Genomic DNA, 14,302 nt, shown 5'->3' with positions numbered 1-14,302 from the left:
GAATTTTATTAGAATTAGATTAATAAGAAAAAAAATCCTTTCTATTAACATAGTTGTTTTATAGAGGTATTTTTAAAATGTCATTTGATACTAGGTACTTTTGTGTCTCTCAGTGACAAGTTTTTAATTTTAATGAGCTCTAATTTTGGATCTTTCTGGTTATTACTTTCTGTGACCTAAAAAACCTTTGCCTAACCCCTCAAGTCACAAAGATATTACCTGTTTTCTGCTAAAAAGTTTTATACTTTAGCTATTACAGTAATTTTAGACCTATGATCCATCTCAAATTTATTTTTATGAAGTAAGGGGTCGTGGGTCATTGTTCATTTCTTCCCATATGGGTCCCATTCAGTTATTCTATTCTGGTTCCACTTGTTGCATAGACTTCCCTTGTCTGTTGGATTGCTTTGCCACCTTTGTCCAAAGTCATGAGATAATATAAATAAATGTGGCTCTGTTTTAGGCTTTCTTTTCTATTCCATTGATTTATTTGTTGATCTTTATAGTAGTATTACAATTCATTCACTAGTAGATACTACTTACTAGAATAATCCTTGTATTGCTTTATAAAATTTAAGCCTCAATAAAATAGGATATGTAAATTAGGCTTAGCTGAAATAAATGAATGGAATCAAGATGAGCCTTCCTCAGGAAACCATTTTTAAAAATTGTTATCATGGCTTTGAAAACACTACATAATTACTACTGAATCATGAGCAAAATGTTTGCCTGTAAGTAACTGAAAAACTACATTATTTTTCTTCATTACTTCCAAAGGAAATTATATATGAGAAATATTTCATTGATTTTTCTACAACAATTTCTTATAAAGTTTTATTCCATTAGTTCTATGCATTTAATAATACCACATTTACTAAGCTTAGGATAATACTTAAAAAATTCATATATTGAAGCTAAAAGGTGGGCACTTCCCCCCAAAATAAATTCTGTTAAATTTATTTTATAATAAATAACAAAATGTTTAAGTCATGTGTCAACTTCAGTAATTGCTTGGTAAAGAAAAAAGTAGATAATTTCCTTTATAAAAAGAAGTTGTATAAAATTTCCTTCAAAGTTTAACTTGAAAATAAGATTAAGAGCAAGAATACAGTATTATTTTATAAAATAAAAACCAAAGCAACTCCCAAAAGCAATTTTTTAAAAAAATCCATGGTGAGAAAATTATACATGGCTCTTAAAAACAGTTCGCTGTACTAATTTTGTTCAAACTAGCATCAGATCCCCCATCCTCAGTGTTTTATATTTAAAGCAGATAGTCTAAACTATCAAACCTTCATTTTTCATAAGTTAAAATTTGTTTGAAAAAATATGGCCAAATGAAGAGTAACACCAATACAATTTAAGATTTATAATTTGTTCTTTACCTGAAATTTTGCTCTAAAGCATAATACACAGACCTTCCTAAAATAATTCTACAGTACATAAATGTAGACAGTTTGCCAAAATAAAATCAGGATGTGTATTACCTTTTCTATCAACAGCAGGGAAAATTATTAGAAATTTTATTTTTGTCCATTTCAAAGGATCTGCATTAAAATCATGCTTTCACAAATAATTGGTGTAAAATTCACTGTTACAATACTCAAAAAACACTTACATATCAAAGATTAAAACACTGATAATTTTCCATTAATGATAAGAAGAAACAAGATTCAGTTTAATCAAGATTTGACATAAATTCTATTTAACTGGGATAAAAGATCAAAAGATTGATTAGAACAATTGCCAGTAGAGAATATCATTTCTGCATTTTCTAGGTTCATCATGGTAGGTATATATCCAGAAAACTAGCAGGTCTTAGATCCAATGTCAAATAATGGAATTTGAGCAAGCACTCTTAATATCATTTTTATTTAATATGCACTACATGCACATGATGCAGGTAAGGAAAAGGTTTATGAATCCATGCATTAAAGACAAGACAGACCAGTACTACTGACAAACGTGCACTGAGCCAATGAGGATGTTGCTCCAAGTTCTTTATACTTAATGGTTTCTATGAAATTAAATGCAGAAGCAGAAATGTGTATACATCCCAAAAGATCCTCTTCATTTAGTTTCCTGAGCTTTCTTTGCATTCTGTTTTTCTTTTGCCTAAAAATTAAAGATAGTATGTTATAAAATCTTAAAAGTCTATTTTAGACAATATTAAAAAAAAAAAAATGAGCCAAAGTGGGCATTCTGAACCTAAAAGGCTTGAAATTCACTGTTTATATGATTTATACAGCATTATATTTTATAGCCTGAGACTTGCAATAAACTATTCCTGGACAATTACACAGCTAATCTTTGCCCTAAATAAGAAAGGGTCATGTTTGGCTTAAAGTTGTTCCTTATATGAAACTGAAATGTATTATTAGTATTACAATGTACTAATTTAAAAATATATAATTACCCATTGCATAAAGTCAAAATTATTGAGTATTCCAAAGTAATATACATACACATATGCCTGCCCAGTTCTCATTCAAATAAATATAACCTGTATTAGGATTTTTGCGTATTTTTATAAGTAAATTTAACATTAAGGATGTTTAATATGTCCCCAAAGAATTATGTACCTGTGGAGTCAGTAAACCTTTCTTATATGATCTAAAAAATGTTTTCACACATTATTTCAATTGATCGTCATAACAATTATATGGCTTGAACATAGGAATTCTATTTTATTCTTTAGCAAATGAAGAAGCCAGAGCTCATAGATATTATCAAACTTGATCAAAGTCACATAGCTACGTGGCCGGGCGTGCTGACTCACGGCCTGAATCCCAGTACTTCGGGAGGTCAGGGTGGGTGAATGGCCTGAGCTCACAGGTTCGAGACTAGCCTAAGCAAAAGCGAGACCTCATCTCTAAAAATAGCCAGGCGTTATGGTGAGCGTCTGTAGACACAGCTACTTGGGAGGCTGAGGCAAGAGAATCTCTTAAGCCCAAGGGTTTGAGGTTGCTATGAGCTATGACACCACTGCACTCTACCAAGGGCAACAAAGTGAGACTGTCTCAAACAAAAAAAAACAAAGTCACATAGCTAGTATACAAGTAAAACCACAATAAAGGTCAAAGACATCTCCTAGCATTCCTTTTCAGTGTACATACCAATAACCTGGGTATCCTGCTAAAATGCATTCAGTAAAATGCCTGAGGTTCTGCATATGTAACAAATACTCAGTTGATGCCAATTTTGCTGGTCTTCAGAAGATCCCTTTTTTTGTAAATAAACTCACTGGTGGCTAGAGACTGAGATTCAAGTCCTGACATGGCTACGCATTAGCTGGGTGATCCTGATTGAGATACTTGATGTTTTTAAATCTTAGTTTCCTGCTCTATAAATTGAGGATGATATTGTCTACTGGGTCTACCTCATTGGATCAAAATCCAAAGGCAGAAATGCCTAGAAGGAACAGTTTTATAAACTCAAAAGTGCTCCACAGGGTGGATGGACTAGGATGATTACTATTATTTTGCCAAACCTGCATATCTTCAAGAACAGTATTTTCACGTGTATGGAAAAGTAATAGAAAAAAAATTCAGAATCTGATACCTTGAGGTAGCCCTTCCAAACTCTGACAGGTTCCCACTTTACTGGGAAAACTTTGGAACTCAGTCTTAAGGCTTCAACCTTATGCCAAGCAACAACTGTAAAGGAAAGAGATCTTCCCACAACCACTCCATCAGCAATAAAAGTGCTGTGAACTATTATTCCAATCACACAGAACCACCTTTGAGTCAGACCTCTCCAGACACAGTGCTCTGCAAAGCATTTGCACATGCTGTTCCCTCTGCCTGGAATACTCCACAGCTTTTCTATCTCAGCTTCATCTCCTTTGTACTGTTATGAAAAGACTTTTGAACTCAAATCATTTGAAATATCTCAGGGGACCCCAGATGTTCTAGATGTCTGCTGACTGAGCTATTATTTAGCACTGTTTCTTACGTATATGCTTCTCTCTCTCTATCCCTCTTCTGTCTCTCTCTGAAACGAAAATGTTCACTTTTTAAGTAATAACCACATAACATAAAATAACTGAGCTAAACCCACCTCCTAACACCAAAAGTACTTAATCAGCAGACATGTAACCACTTCAAAAGAATCTACCACTAACTTAGCAATATTTTTTCCTAATCCTTCCCTTTTTTCCCCCTTAAGTCCCTGGCAATGTATCATTTACCCTTAAACACTTCTGTATGAGCCTCTAAAGTATAAGGACATTTTCCTACAAAACTGTAATACTATTCTCACACTTAATAAATTAACAATACAGGTAATTATTTAATACCATCTTCTAGCCAGTCGGTATTGAAATGTTCCCAAGTGCCTCAAGAGCATCATTTTATAATTGGATTGTCCACATACTGCACTTGATGGTTCTGTCCCTTTCCAGATAATACTCTTAAAAGCAAGATTTTAGAGTACTAGAATACAATGTTCTTTCCACCATGCCACTTGAATCAAAAAAGAACCAATAAATTCGTCTTTTGCTTCAATGCTTTTTATAACTTCCTTAGATTAAAAATAGGGTAATTAGAACAATTACAATCTTATTAATAATGTACCAGGTAGTATAATTATTATACAACTATATGATAAAATCAGTGGTATGACTTGCAATTAATATATTAAGAGCAAATGTTATGTATATCATATAAAAGTAATAAAATTGTCCACAAGAACATTTTTAGTTGACAAACATAATTTTTAATTTGTTAAATTTGTAATTAGTAAACATATATGTATTCATATGTCATACAATGTTTTGTTTTCAAAAATGAAAATACAATTTTAGATATAATTTCAAATAAAAGTATGTATTTCTTTCCTTATTATCTCTGCATATACTTAACAGAATGTTTAGCAGATTAATATGAAATGAATTTACTGGTTTATGATATAAACTGTATATTTTTATAACATAATTACATGATCAAAGACACGTACTACAAAGAGTATACATACATTTATTAAATTGTATAATTCAGATAAAATTAAGGGATATGTAAAATAAGTTAAAAATAATTACTACCATTAATTGAGAACTTACTGTATACTTTATAGATATGATTTTGTTTAATCTTCAAGCTTGTAAAATATGTATAATTCCCAATTTAAGAATGAGAACTAGAGGCTGTAAGAAAGTAAATAATGGCCTGACGGCACTTCTAATATGTAACATATCTGAGACTTAAATTCAGATCTGTAATCTGTTCTGCCTTTGTTAAAAAACAAAAAAATTACATTTCTAAGTAGCACAGAAACATACATTAAAACTATTTTCTTTTTACACAGAGTGCCAATGAGATATTAAATATTACTGACTCAGGCAGCACCTATAGTTCTCAGTCCACAGGGCGCTAGCCACATACACGGAGGGTGAGGGTGGTGGTTTCGAACCACCAGCTAAAACAACAACAACAACTGCAACAACAAAAACAACAACAACAAATAGCTGGGCATTGTGGCAGGCGCTTGTTAGTCCCAGCTACTTGGGAGGCTGAGGCAAGAGAATTGCTTAAGCCCAAGAGTTTGAGTTTGAGTTTGCTGTGAGCTGCAATGCCATAGCACTCTACCCAGGGCCACAAAGTGAGACTCCATCTCAAAACAAACAAAAAAAAAAATTCCTGACTCAGCCGGACATGGTGGCTCACAACTGTAATCCTAGCACTATGGGAGGCCAAGGTAGGAGGATCATTTGAGCTTAGGAGTCTGAGACCAGCCTAAGAAAGAGCAAGACCCCATCTTTACTAAAAACAGAAAAAATTAGCCAGTGTAGCAGTGTACACCTATAGTCCCAGCTATTCAGGAGGCTGAGGAAAGAAGATCACTTAACCCAAGAGTTTGAGGTTGCATTGAGCTATGAGGATGCCACTGCGCTCTAGCATGGCAACAGAGTAAGACTGTCTCAAAAAAAAAAAAAAAAAAATTATAGACTTAAATCAGATAATTCTTTAACAACAGATGTTAATGTAGATATTACTGTGATTGGCTTTAACTATTCTACCTTATTTCTATTAAGGGATAGAACAAGTAAGTTATGAAAATTAGTTACTTACGTGTATTACCAATTATATCATTACGTCTTAGTAAAGTATGGATAAAATTCAGTATCATAAGGTTGCTTTGGATTTCCCATAGCAACTGAGTCTATGATTTTTTTTTTTTTGGCTAGGGCTGGGTTTGAACCCACCACCTCCAGCATATGGGGCCTGCTCCCTATTCCTTTGAGCCACAGGCACCACCCGGCATCTGTGATTTTACATTATGGTAGGTGTTTGTTAAAAACTTGGGATAGATAATGATTCAGATTTACATATAAAGGTTGGGGAAAAAATTGAAGAATTGGGGGTCAGTGCCTGTAGCACAGTGGTATAGCATCAGCCACACACACCGAGGCTGGCAGATTCGAACCTAAACCTGGCTTGCTAAACAACAATGACAACTGCAACAAAAAATAGCCAGGGCGGTCTTAGAGGAGCTGCATCTTTCTTGTTTGGTTGCTTTTACTCACTTTGTTCTCATATGCTGTTTTTCCTTAAAAAGTAAAAAGTAAAAAAACCTACTATTCCAATTTAATGATCTATTTCTGAATTCTCCAATAATTTTTCTTAGAAATATTACTTTTAAGTAATTATCTCCAGTAGGGCCTTTATATAATTACAAAACCTAATCTTAATCTATTCTAACAGTTTTTAAACTGCTTCATTTTTAACATCTGCACTTATCAGCATATAGTGATATTCTGATATAATTTTTTTCAAAATAAGATGAACAAAATTATATCTGTGCTAATAAAGCTGATATACTAGTACACAGTAAGTATTTAATTTCAACCACAGATTTTAAATTTTATAGATGTGAAACCAGAAGTGTCTAAAAGGATATTTAGATACTACTCTGTGCTTGCTACCCAGGATCCTTAGCATGACTTTATTCTTGCATTTATCAGAATAATACTATTCATCATAGTACTATGATAGTTTATTTATTCCTTTTATAAACCACATCATGAGCTGCTTAAGAGAAAGGCACATGTCTTAATTACATGTACATTTTTGGGCCTTAATGGACTGCCTGGCATATAGTTGTAGCTAGATAAACGTTTGGTGAATAAAAACATTTCAAGAATTTCAACCAGACAATGACTTTGAATTAGTTTCAGAACGTAGGGGAATTACAGATATTGCACATATACAAGAATAAATGTATCTCAATATTGTTTATGAAATATTAATTGGAAAAACCGGCAAAACAGAAGGTCAATAATTACCTTCCTTAAGAAAACAAACGCAAAGGCAACTGAGTTGGTGTTCCACCAAGATTAGGTATTCATATGCTGCCACCTTGTGTCCAAACTAATGTGAACTGAGGAATTACAGTTCCAGTGCAAAGTTGAAAGCTATTCTTTACCCTCTCAAACAAATCTAAGGATTATCACTTCATTAAAAATCAAACAAGAGTGGTCCTTTTCCTAATTTTCACAAAAAATTATATCCACAGGCCAATTTTAAGGTAAAATTTATGCACTTAAAATTTGTCTAAGGGTCGTTTATCTATACTTAAAATCTGATATATCCCATTATTTAGCACATTATATTGTGTTCAAAATTTTTAATACATAGATATTTCATAGGGTATCATGCCATGAACACCATGTATAGGTACTCTTGTTAACCAAGTAATTTAAAAACCACAAGACCCTGATTGTAAATATAAAACTTTAAAGATCAGTTTCCCATCTTGGAATATGCTGAAATGCATGAACAGAAAAACCTATGGTGTATATGGCACACTCCTGGATGAAGGGCTCACCTACAACTTGGACTTTACCTAACAAACACAAACAATGTAATAACCTCTTTGTTTTACCCTTATATTAATCTGAAATAAAAAAAAAAAAGAAAGAAAAACCTATGGTGGAAAAAGTATTTAGCAGTTTTCTGCAAAAATTTTTGCATTTAATGCTAAAAGTTGGGTCACATGTTTCAAATAATAAGGTATATACAAAAAATTATTAAGTCACATCTCACATTACTTGTAATTTATAATAAGAAATAGCTTGGTTGAACTAATTTGTAAATTTACAAATTTGTAAACTTTGTAAACTTTCAAATTAATAAGAAAAATATACCCACCATGTATTTTGCTCTTTAAGTTAATGGTCCAAAATTTTATTTGCCTAGTAGTGTCTTCTCAAAGTGTCTCTCAAAATGTGGTACACAGACCAGCTGCATTAGAAGCACTTGAGGAATTTACTAAAGATTCCTTCCCCTTTATCAGAATATCTGGGGAGGGGTCAGGTAACATGTATTTTAAAGAGTATCCAGCAATGGTCACTTTCAGAAACACTAATTTATGGTATAAATTTAAAGACAATTTAAATGAATTTCATATATTCAATGAGTATTCCACTATGTCACTTACTAAAGAAAAAATTATAGAAATCAGAGTTTTTCACTAATGTATGCTAGTTTTCCCTCAGTGGAAAGGAAATTAGATTAGGAATAAGGATACCTATTTCCTCATCTAGGCCACTCTTTTTACCCCACCATTTTACCCCATTCTAGTTCCCCTCTTTTACCCCATTCTAGTTCTAAATTCCATTATATCAACTCAAATTCTTACCAAATAAGAAAAAAACTATTAGTTCAATTACTAGCATGAAAAATCTGTTTTTGCTTAAAGAAAGAACAATGTCTTAAATTTTAACACACTATAACCTGAGTTCTTGACATAAGAATTCTAGAAGGCTAGCAAGTGGAGAAATTATTTTTATTTTACAGTATCAGACTGAACTAATTCTCACAGAATATAAGAGATAAACAAAATAATAAAAATAAAAGCTTCAACAAATTTTACCTCTATTTATGCCCCCCAAAATATTTTATGTCTTTGAAGAACCTAACGCTAATTTAAATAGTCACCAATAAAATACTTACCTTTTCTACTAGTGGTATTAACTGCTGGTGTTCTGCTAATGTCTTTAATAGTTCCATAATGAAAGGCAAATAATTATGCTTCCTTCTGATATTCTCAATCTGAAAATAAAAAAGTTATCAAATCATTCTGAGTTTGCATCCAACTCAAAGTAAAAATGGGATAAGATCCTACATACTCATAAGAAAAAATATTAATGAGATTCTATTCCCACTGACTATAAAGACTAATAACATAAAACATGTGTCTCAGGCATGGCTTTCTTCTCTAAGCTACAGCTAACAGAGGACTTTAAAAGTTCAAGCTAAGAGCCAGACACAGTGGTTCATATCCTTAATCCTAGCACTTTCGGAGGCTAAGAAGGGTGGATCAGTTGAGCTCAGGAGCTCAAGTAAGAGCAAGAGTGAGATCTCATCTCTATTAATAATAGAAAAACTCTGATGTTGTGGCAGGTACCTGTAGTCTCAGCTACTCGGGAGGCTGGATCGCTTGGACCCAGGAGTTGGAGGTTGCTGTGAGCTATGACACCATAGCACTGTATGTAGCCTGGGCAACAGAGTGAGACTCTGTCTCAAAAAAAAAAAAAAAAAAAGTTCAACCTAGGATTACTTATAAAAATGTCTTATAAAAGTAACTCATTAATCAACACCCTTGGTACTACACCTGTGCCTGTCTAGAGTTGCAGTCCCCAACCCTAGGAACCAGACTGCACAGCAAGAAGTGAGCAGCGCGCAAGCAAAGCTCCACCTGTATTTACAGCCGCTGCCCACTGCTCGCATCACTGCCTAAGCTCTGCCTCCTATCAAATCAATAGACACATTAGATTCTCACAGGAGTGCAAATCCTACAGTTAAACTGCACATGCAAGGAATCTAGGTGGCACCCCTCACAAGAATCTAATGCCTGACAATGTAAAGTGGACCTGAGGTGGGCTCCCACTGATTCCACGTTATGGTGAGCTGTATAAAGTTATTTCACTGTATATTACAATGCATTTATAGAAAAAAGTGCACAATAAATGTGATGTGCTTGAGTCATCCCTAAACCATCCTCCCCAACACATACCCCACTCCTACCCTAGTCCATGAAAAAATGGTTTTCCATGAAACCAGTTCCTGGTGCCAAAAAAGGTTGGGGATTACTGGTCTAGAGAACACCCTCTCAAGTTATGTAATTCTTGGTTTTCCTTGTTATTGAACTATTATATATTCTACTTGGTAGAATTTTAACTGACTGCCCTTCTTCCACAGGGGAAAAAAAAACTGCCCTCCTTTGTAAATTCATTAAACATTTCTTTACTTCATATTTGACTTCTCCTTTGAACTAGTTGTGATATCTTATGATTCAGTTAATTAATTAAATTACATCTTAACGCATGTTAATTTTATATCAGTATGAGAATCATTTTGCCTTTTTCATTTAAAAAAATTTTTATTATTATTTTTAAAAGTCTAAATAGGAAAGACCATTTTACCTTTTTTTAAACAAAGCATTCTCAATGTATCAGGCAAAGATTCTGAAAACTTAGTCTGTGTTTTATTTAAAGCAGATATTAAAAGTTAATTACATAGTAACTCTGCATAAGGACATATAAATGATAGGCTGTTAGTTTTTCTAAAATACCATGTGAAATGAGCCAGGCACAGTGGCTCACGCCTGTAACCCCAGCATTTGGGAAGCCGAAGCAGGTGGATTGCCTGAGCTCACAAGTTTGAGACCAGCCTAAGCCAGAGCGAGACCCTGTCTCTTTAAAAAGCAGCCAGGCATTGTGGCGGCCCTGTAGTCCCAACTACTTGGGAGGCTGAGGCAAGAGGATCGCTTGAACCCAAGAGTTTGAGATTGCTGTGAGCTAAGATGCCCCAGCACTCTACAAAGGGTGACCAAAAGAGATTCTGTCTCAACAACAACAAAAAAATCATGTGAAATGGAAAATAACCGCAAAGTTTTCATCTCTTACTTTCCTGTCTTGTTTCCACAAACTTGGCCCTTCCTTTTACCTGCCTGGAATTATCTGAAGCCTGCCTGCCCCTACCACTCCTACCTGAAGAAACTCTACTAGTTCAAAGTCCATTTATTTTATTTAGCAATCATTTTTTGTCTGTTAAGTATGATGCAAAGTACTATATTGACAGTCCAATGAGTAATAAAAAGGACAATTCTTGCCTTCAACTGAGATTCAAATAAAAAACAATCCACTTTTTTTCTTCTTAAAATTTTTTTTGGAGACAGGTCTTTGTCACTGGGTTAGAGTGCAACAGCAACATAGCCCACTGCAACCTCAACCCCCTGTGCTCATGGGACTTTCCTGCTTCAGCCTCCTGAATAGGTAGTTTAGCAGGCATGTGCCACCATATCCAGCTATTTTTCTATTTTTTTGCAGAGGCAGGGGTGTCACTCTTGCTCAGATGTCACTCAAACTCCTGGCTTCCTACTACCTCAGCCTCCCGAAGTGCTGGGAATACAGGCATGAACCATTTTGCCCAGCCTGAAAAACAATCCTTTTATTACTGTAACACACATGGCAAATGATATAAGTTTCACATCCAGAATCGTACAAAATTTAAAGTTTCTCTACTCTTTTCACTTTTCTGAAAAAAGCTTATCAGACAGATTGCAAGTGAAAGAGATTACTAATAATCTTGCTTTCATATTTGACTCTGAATTATGCAAATTTTTGATGTAACTAAATAAAATTAAATCAATTTTTTAAAAAATCTAAAAAACTTGAAAGCAAAATTTTCAAGAGGAAAAATTTTTAAGTAAATTTAAAATGTAGAATTTGGTATATATCCAAATTGAGACATATCCTAAAGAATAAAATAAACTTCAGAAAAAAACTTTTCAATTGTTCTTAATAGTAATATTACTATTCTGAACCTTTTAATATATATATATATGTATACACATATATTATATGCATACTATACATATATGGCACAGCCTGGCAGATAGGCATTATAGGTGGCTCACACCTATAATCCTAGCACTCTGGGAGGCCAAGGCAGGTGGATCGCTTGAGTTCACGAGTTCAATACCAGCCTGAGCAAGAGTGACACCTCATCTCTAAAAACAACAGCTGGGCATTGTGACAGGTAACTGTAGTCCCAGCTACTTAGGAGTCTGAGGCAAGAGGATCACTTGAGCCTAAGAGTTTGAGGTTGCTGTGAGCTATGATGCCACATCACTCTACTGAGGACAACAAAGTGAGACTGTCTCAAAAAAAAAAAAAAAAGGCATAAAGCAATAAGTTACATTAACATTGTTCAGAACCAAGATTTTGGCTTAAGAAATAATGAGTTCTTAACTTCTTCAAGTATAAGCCCTTTAATCCTAATATGAATTCGTGATGTATTTGCTCTTCAAAAATAAAACTAGAAACAAACAAAACTATATTTCTCAGCTCTAAAAAGTACCCCAAAACAATCACTAACTCAGTAGTTCTAAGCCCACAAGCACACAAGTGGTTTCTAAATATCATTTCCCACTAAAGGAAACCAGGACTTCTTAAAAAAAAAAAAAAAAAAGGCTGATTCCACATCTGAAGCAAGAATATACAAGATAAACCTGAATCATCTTTTTATAACAGAAAGCAAGGATGCGGGCGGCGCCTGTGGCTCAAGGAGTAGGGCGCCGGTCCCATATGCCGGAGGTGGCGGGTTCAAACCCAGCCCCGGCCAAAAAAATCACACACAAAAAAAAGAAAGCAAGGATGCTATCAAAGGCTAAAAGGGTTATATCACAAAGACTTAGGAGTTGGCCTGAAGTGGTCTCCAATGGCCAAAGATGGTATAATTTGAGCATCAATAAGAATAATAACTGCAATAAACTGAAATATCAAACAGATTAAGAATCTGTTACTAATAATACTTCACAGAAATAAAAAAGAAAGAAACCTCATTACTCGTCTTTGTAGGATGCCAGAAAACTGATACATTACTGTGAAAAATGGCAACAGTGGGAAGGACAGCAATCAAACATTCAATATATCTTTCTCTCAGAACATACTGCTCTACATTAAAACATTAAAAGAAAACAAATTTTAAAACATACCTTGTATCTCTTTAATTTCTGTACTTCTTCTTCAATAAGCATCTGATTTTTGGCAACTTCTGACTGAATAGCACTTAACATACTATTACCCTGATCTGTATCCATGGGTTCCTCCTTAGAAGAAAGACAAAGAAATAGCATACCCTAATGACTGAAGCATAAGTCCAGAATATTCTTAAATAACAAGCATAGTACAATTATTTTCACATACCTGCCTAAAACAGAAATTAAAGGATACAAGCCCTGAACAGTACCTTCAATATTTCCATATTCTAGAGTACATATACATTTTTACCTAAAACCCACCTGTACTGTAATATACTACAGGCAGTCCCTGCGTTACAAATGAGATATGTTGCTCCATTTGTAGGTGTATGTTGAATGTCAGTCAAATGTTTGTAACTTGGGGACTTACTGTAATAGCCTCCATTTTTAAGTGCAAGTTGTAAATAAGTTGGATGTTTGTAACTCGGGGATTGCCTGCATATTACTATAATCATCTATTGAGCTATAAAATAAATTTGCTCAAATATACTCTTACAAAAATGTGATCAAAGAATTATAAAAAAGACTTTGTTACTAAATTTCTTCTCTAATCATCTTTATCACAGAAAGATAAATGTAAGAACTAAGAAATATTACATGTGAATCTAAATGCATATAATTAACTCTTTGAGAAATGTAGTCCAACTTGCTTAATTATGTAATGAAATCATAGTACATAGTTAAAATATAATTATAATTCAGCTAAAATATAATTATAATTCAGCTGATGCCTATAATCCCAACACTTTGGGAAGCTAAGGAGGGAAAACTGCTTGAGGCCAGGAGTTCCAGACCAGCCTGAGCAAAAGCAAGGCCTTATCTATACAAAGAATAGGAAAATTAGCCAGCCATGGTGGTGCATGCCTATAGTCCCAGCTCTTTGGGAGGCTGACGAAGGAAGACAGCTTGAGTCCAGAAGTTTGGGGTTGCAGTGAGCTATAATGATGCCACTACACCCTAGCCTGACCCTGTCTCAAAAAACAAAACTATAATTACTAACACTTAGGACTTACCATTTGTCAGTCATTATTTTAAGTAGTTTACGTGTATTTTCCCATTTAATTCTCTTGACAACCTTGTAAGATAAATACTATTACCCTCGCGCTACACGAAGGAACTGAGGTACAAAGAAATATACTCAAATTCATACATCTACTAAGTGGAAAACCCAGGAACTTAATCTAAGCAGCATGAATCTAGACTGTATTCTCTTACCCTCCACTCAGTATATTTCATTAAATCTATACTTTAAAAAAAT

At 34.1% G+C, this 14,302-nt stretch overlaps 1 protein-coding gene across 3 annotated transcripts in view; it reads right to left on the bottom strand.

Moving 5' to 3' along the window:
- Nucleotides 1-287: 287 nt before the first annotated feature.
- The window catches only part of UCHL5 (ubiquitin C-terminal hydrolase L5), a 50,745-nt gene continuing 36,730 nt past the window's right edge, over nt 288-14,302 (bottom strand). For 2 of the 3 annotated variants that reach the window (XM_053605467.1, XM_053605469.1), the window contains 3 exons: nt 13,000-13,113; nt 8,952-9,050; nt 288-2,115 (listed from right to left, as the gene is read on the bottom strand). In XM_053605467.1, coding sequence (XP_053461442.1) covers nt 2,071-2,115; nt 8,952-9,050; nt 13,000-13,113 — 258 coding nt within the window. In that variant the 3' untranslated portion in view covers nt 288-2,070. The remainder of the gene's footprint in view (nt 2,116-8,951; nt 9,051-12,999; nt 13,114-14,302) is intronic. The other variant, XM_053605468.1, reaches the window with a different exon arrangement.

Source organism: Nycticebus coucang, chromosome 10 (assembly GCF_027406575.1).
Source record: "Nycticebus coucang isolate mNycCou1 chromosome 10, mNycCou1.pri, whole genome shotgun sequence".
NCBI lineage: Eukaryota > Metazoa > Chordata > Mammalia > Primates > Lorisidae > Nycticebus > Nycticebus coucang.
Note: the sequence above shows the minus strand (reverse complement) of the source record. Positions and strands in the feature narration are given on the sequence as shown.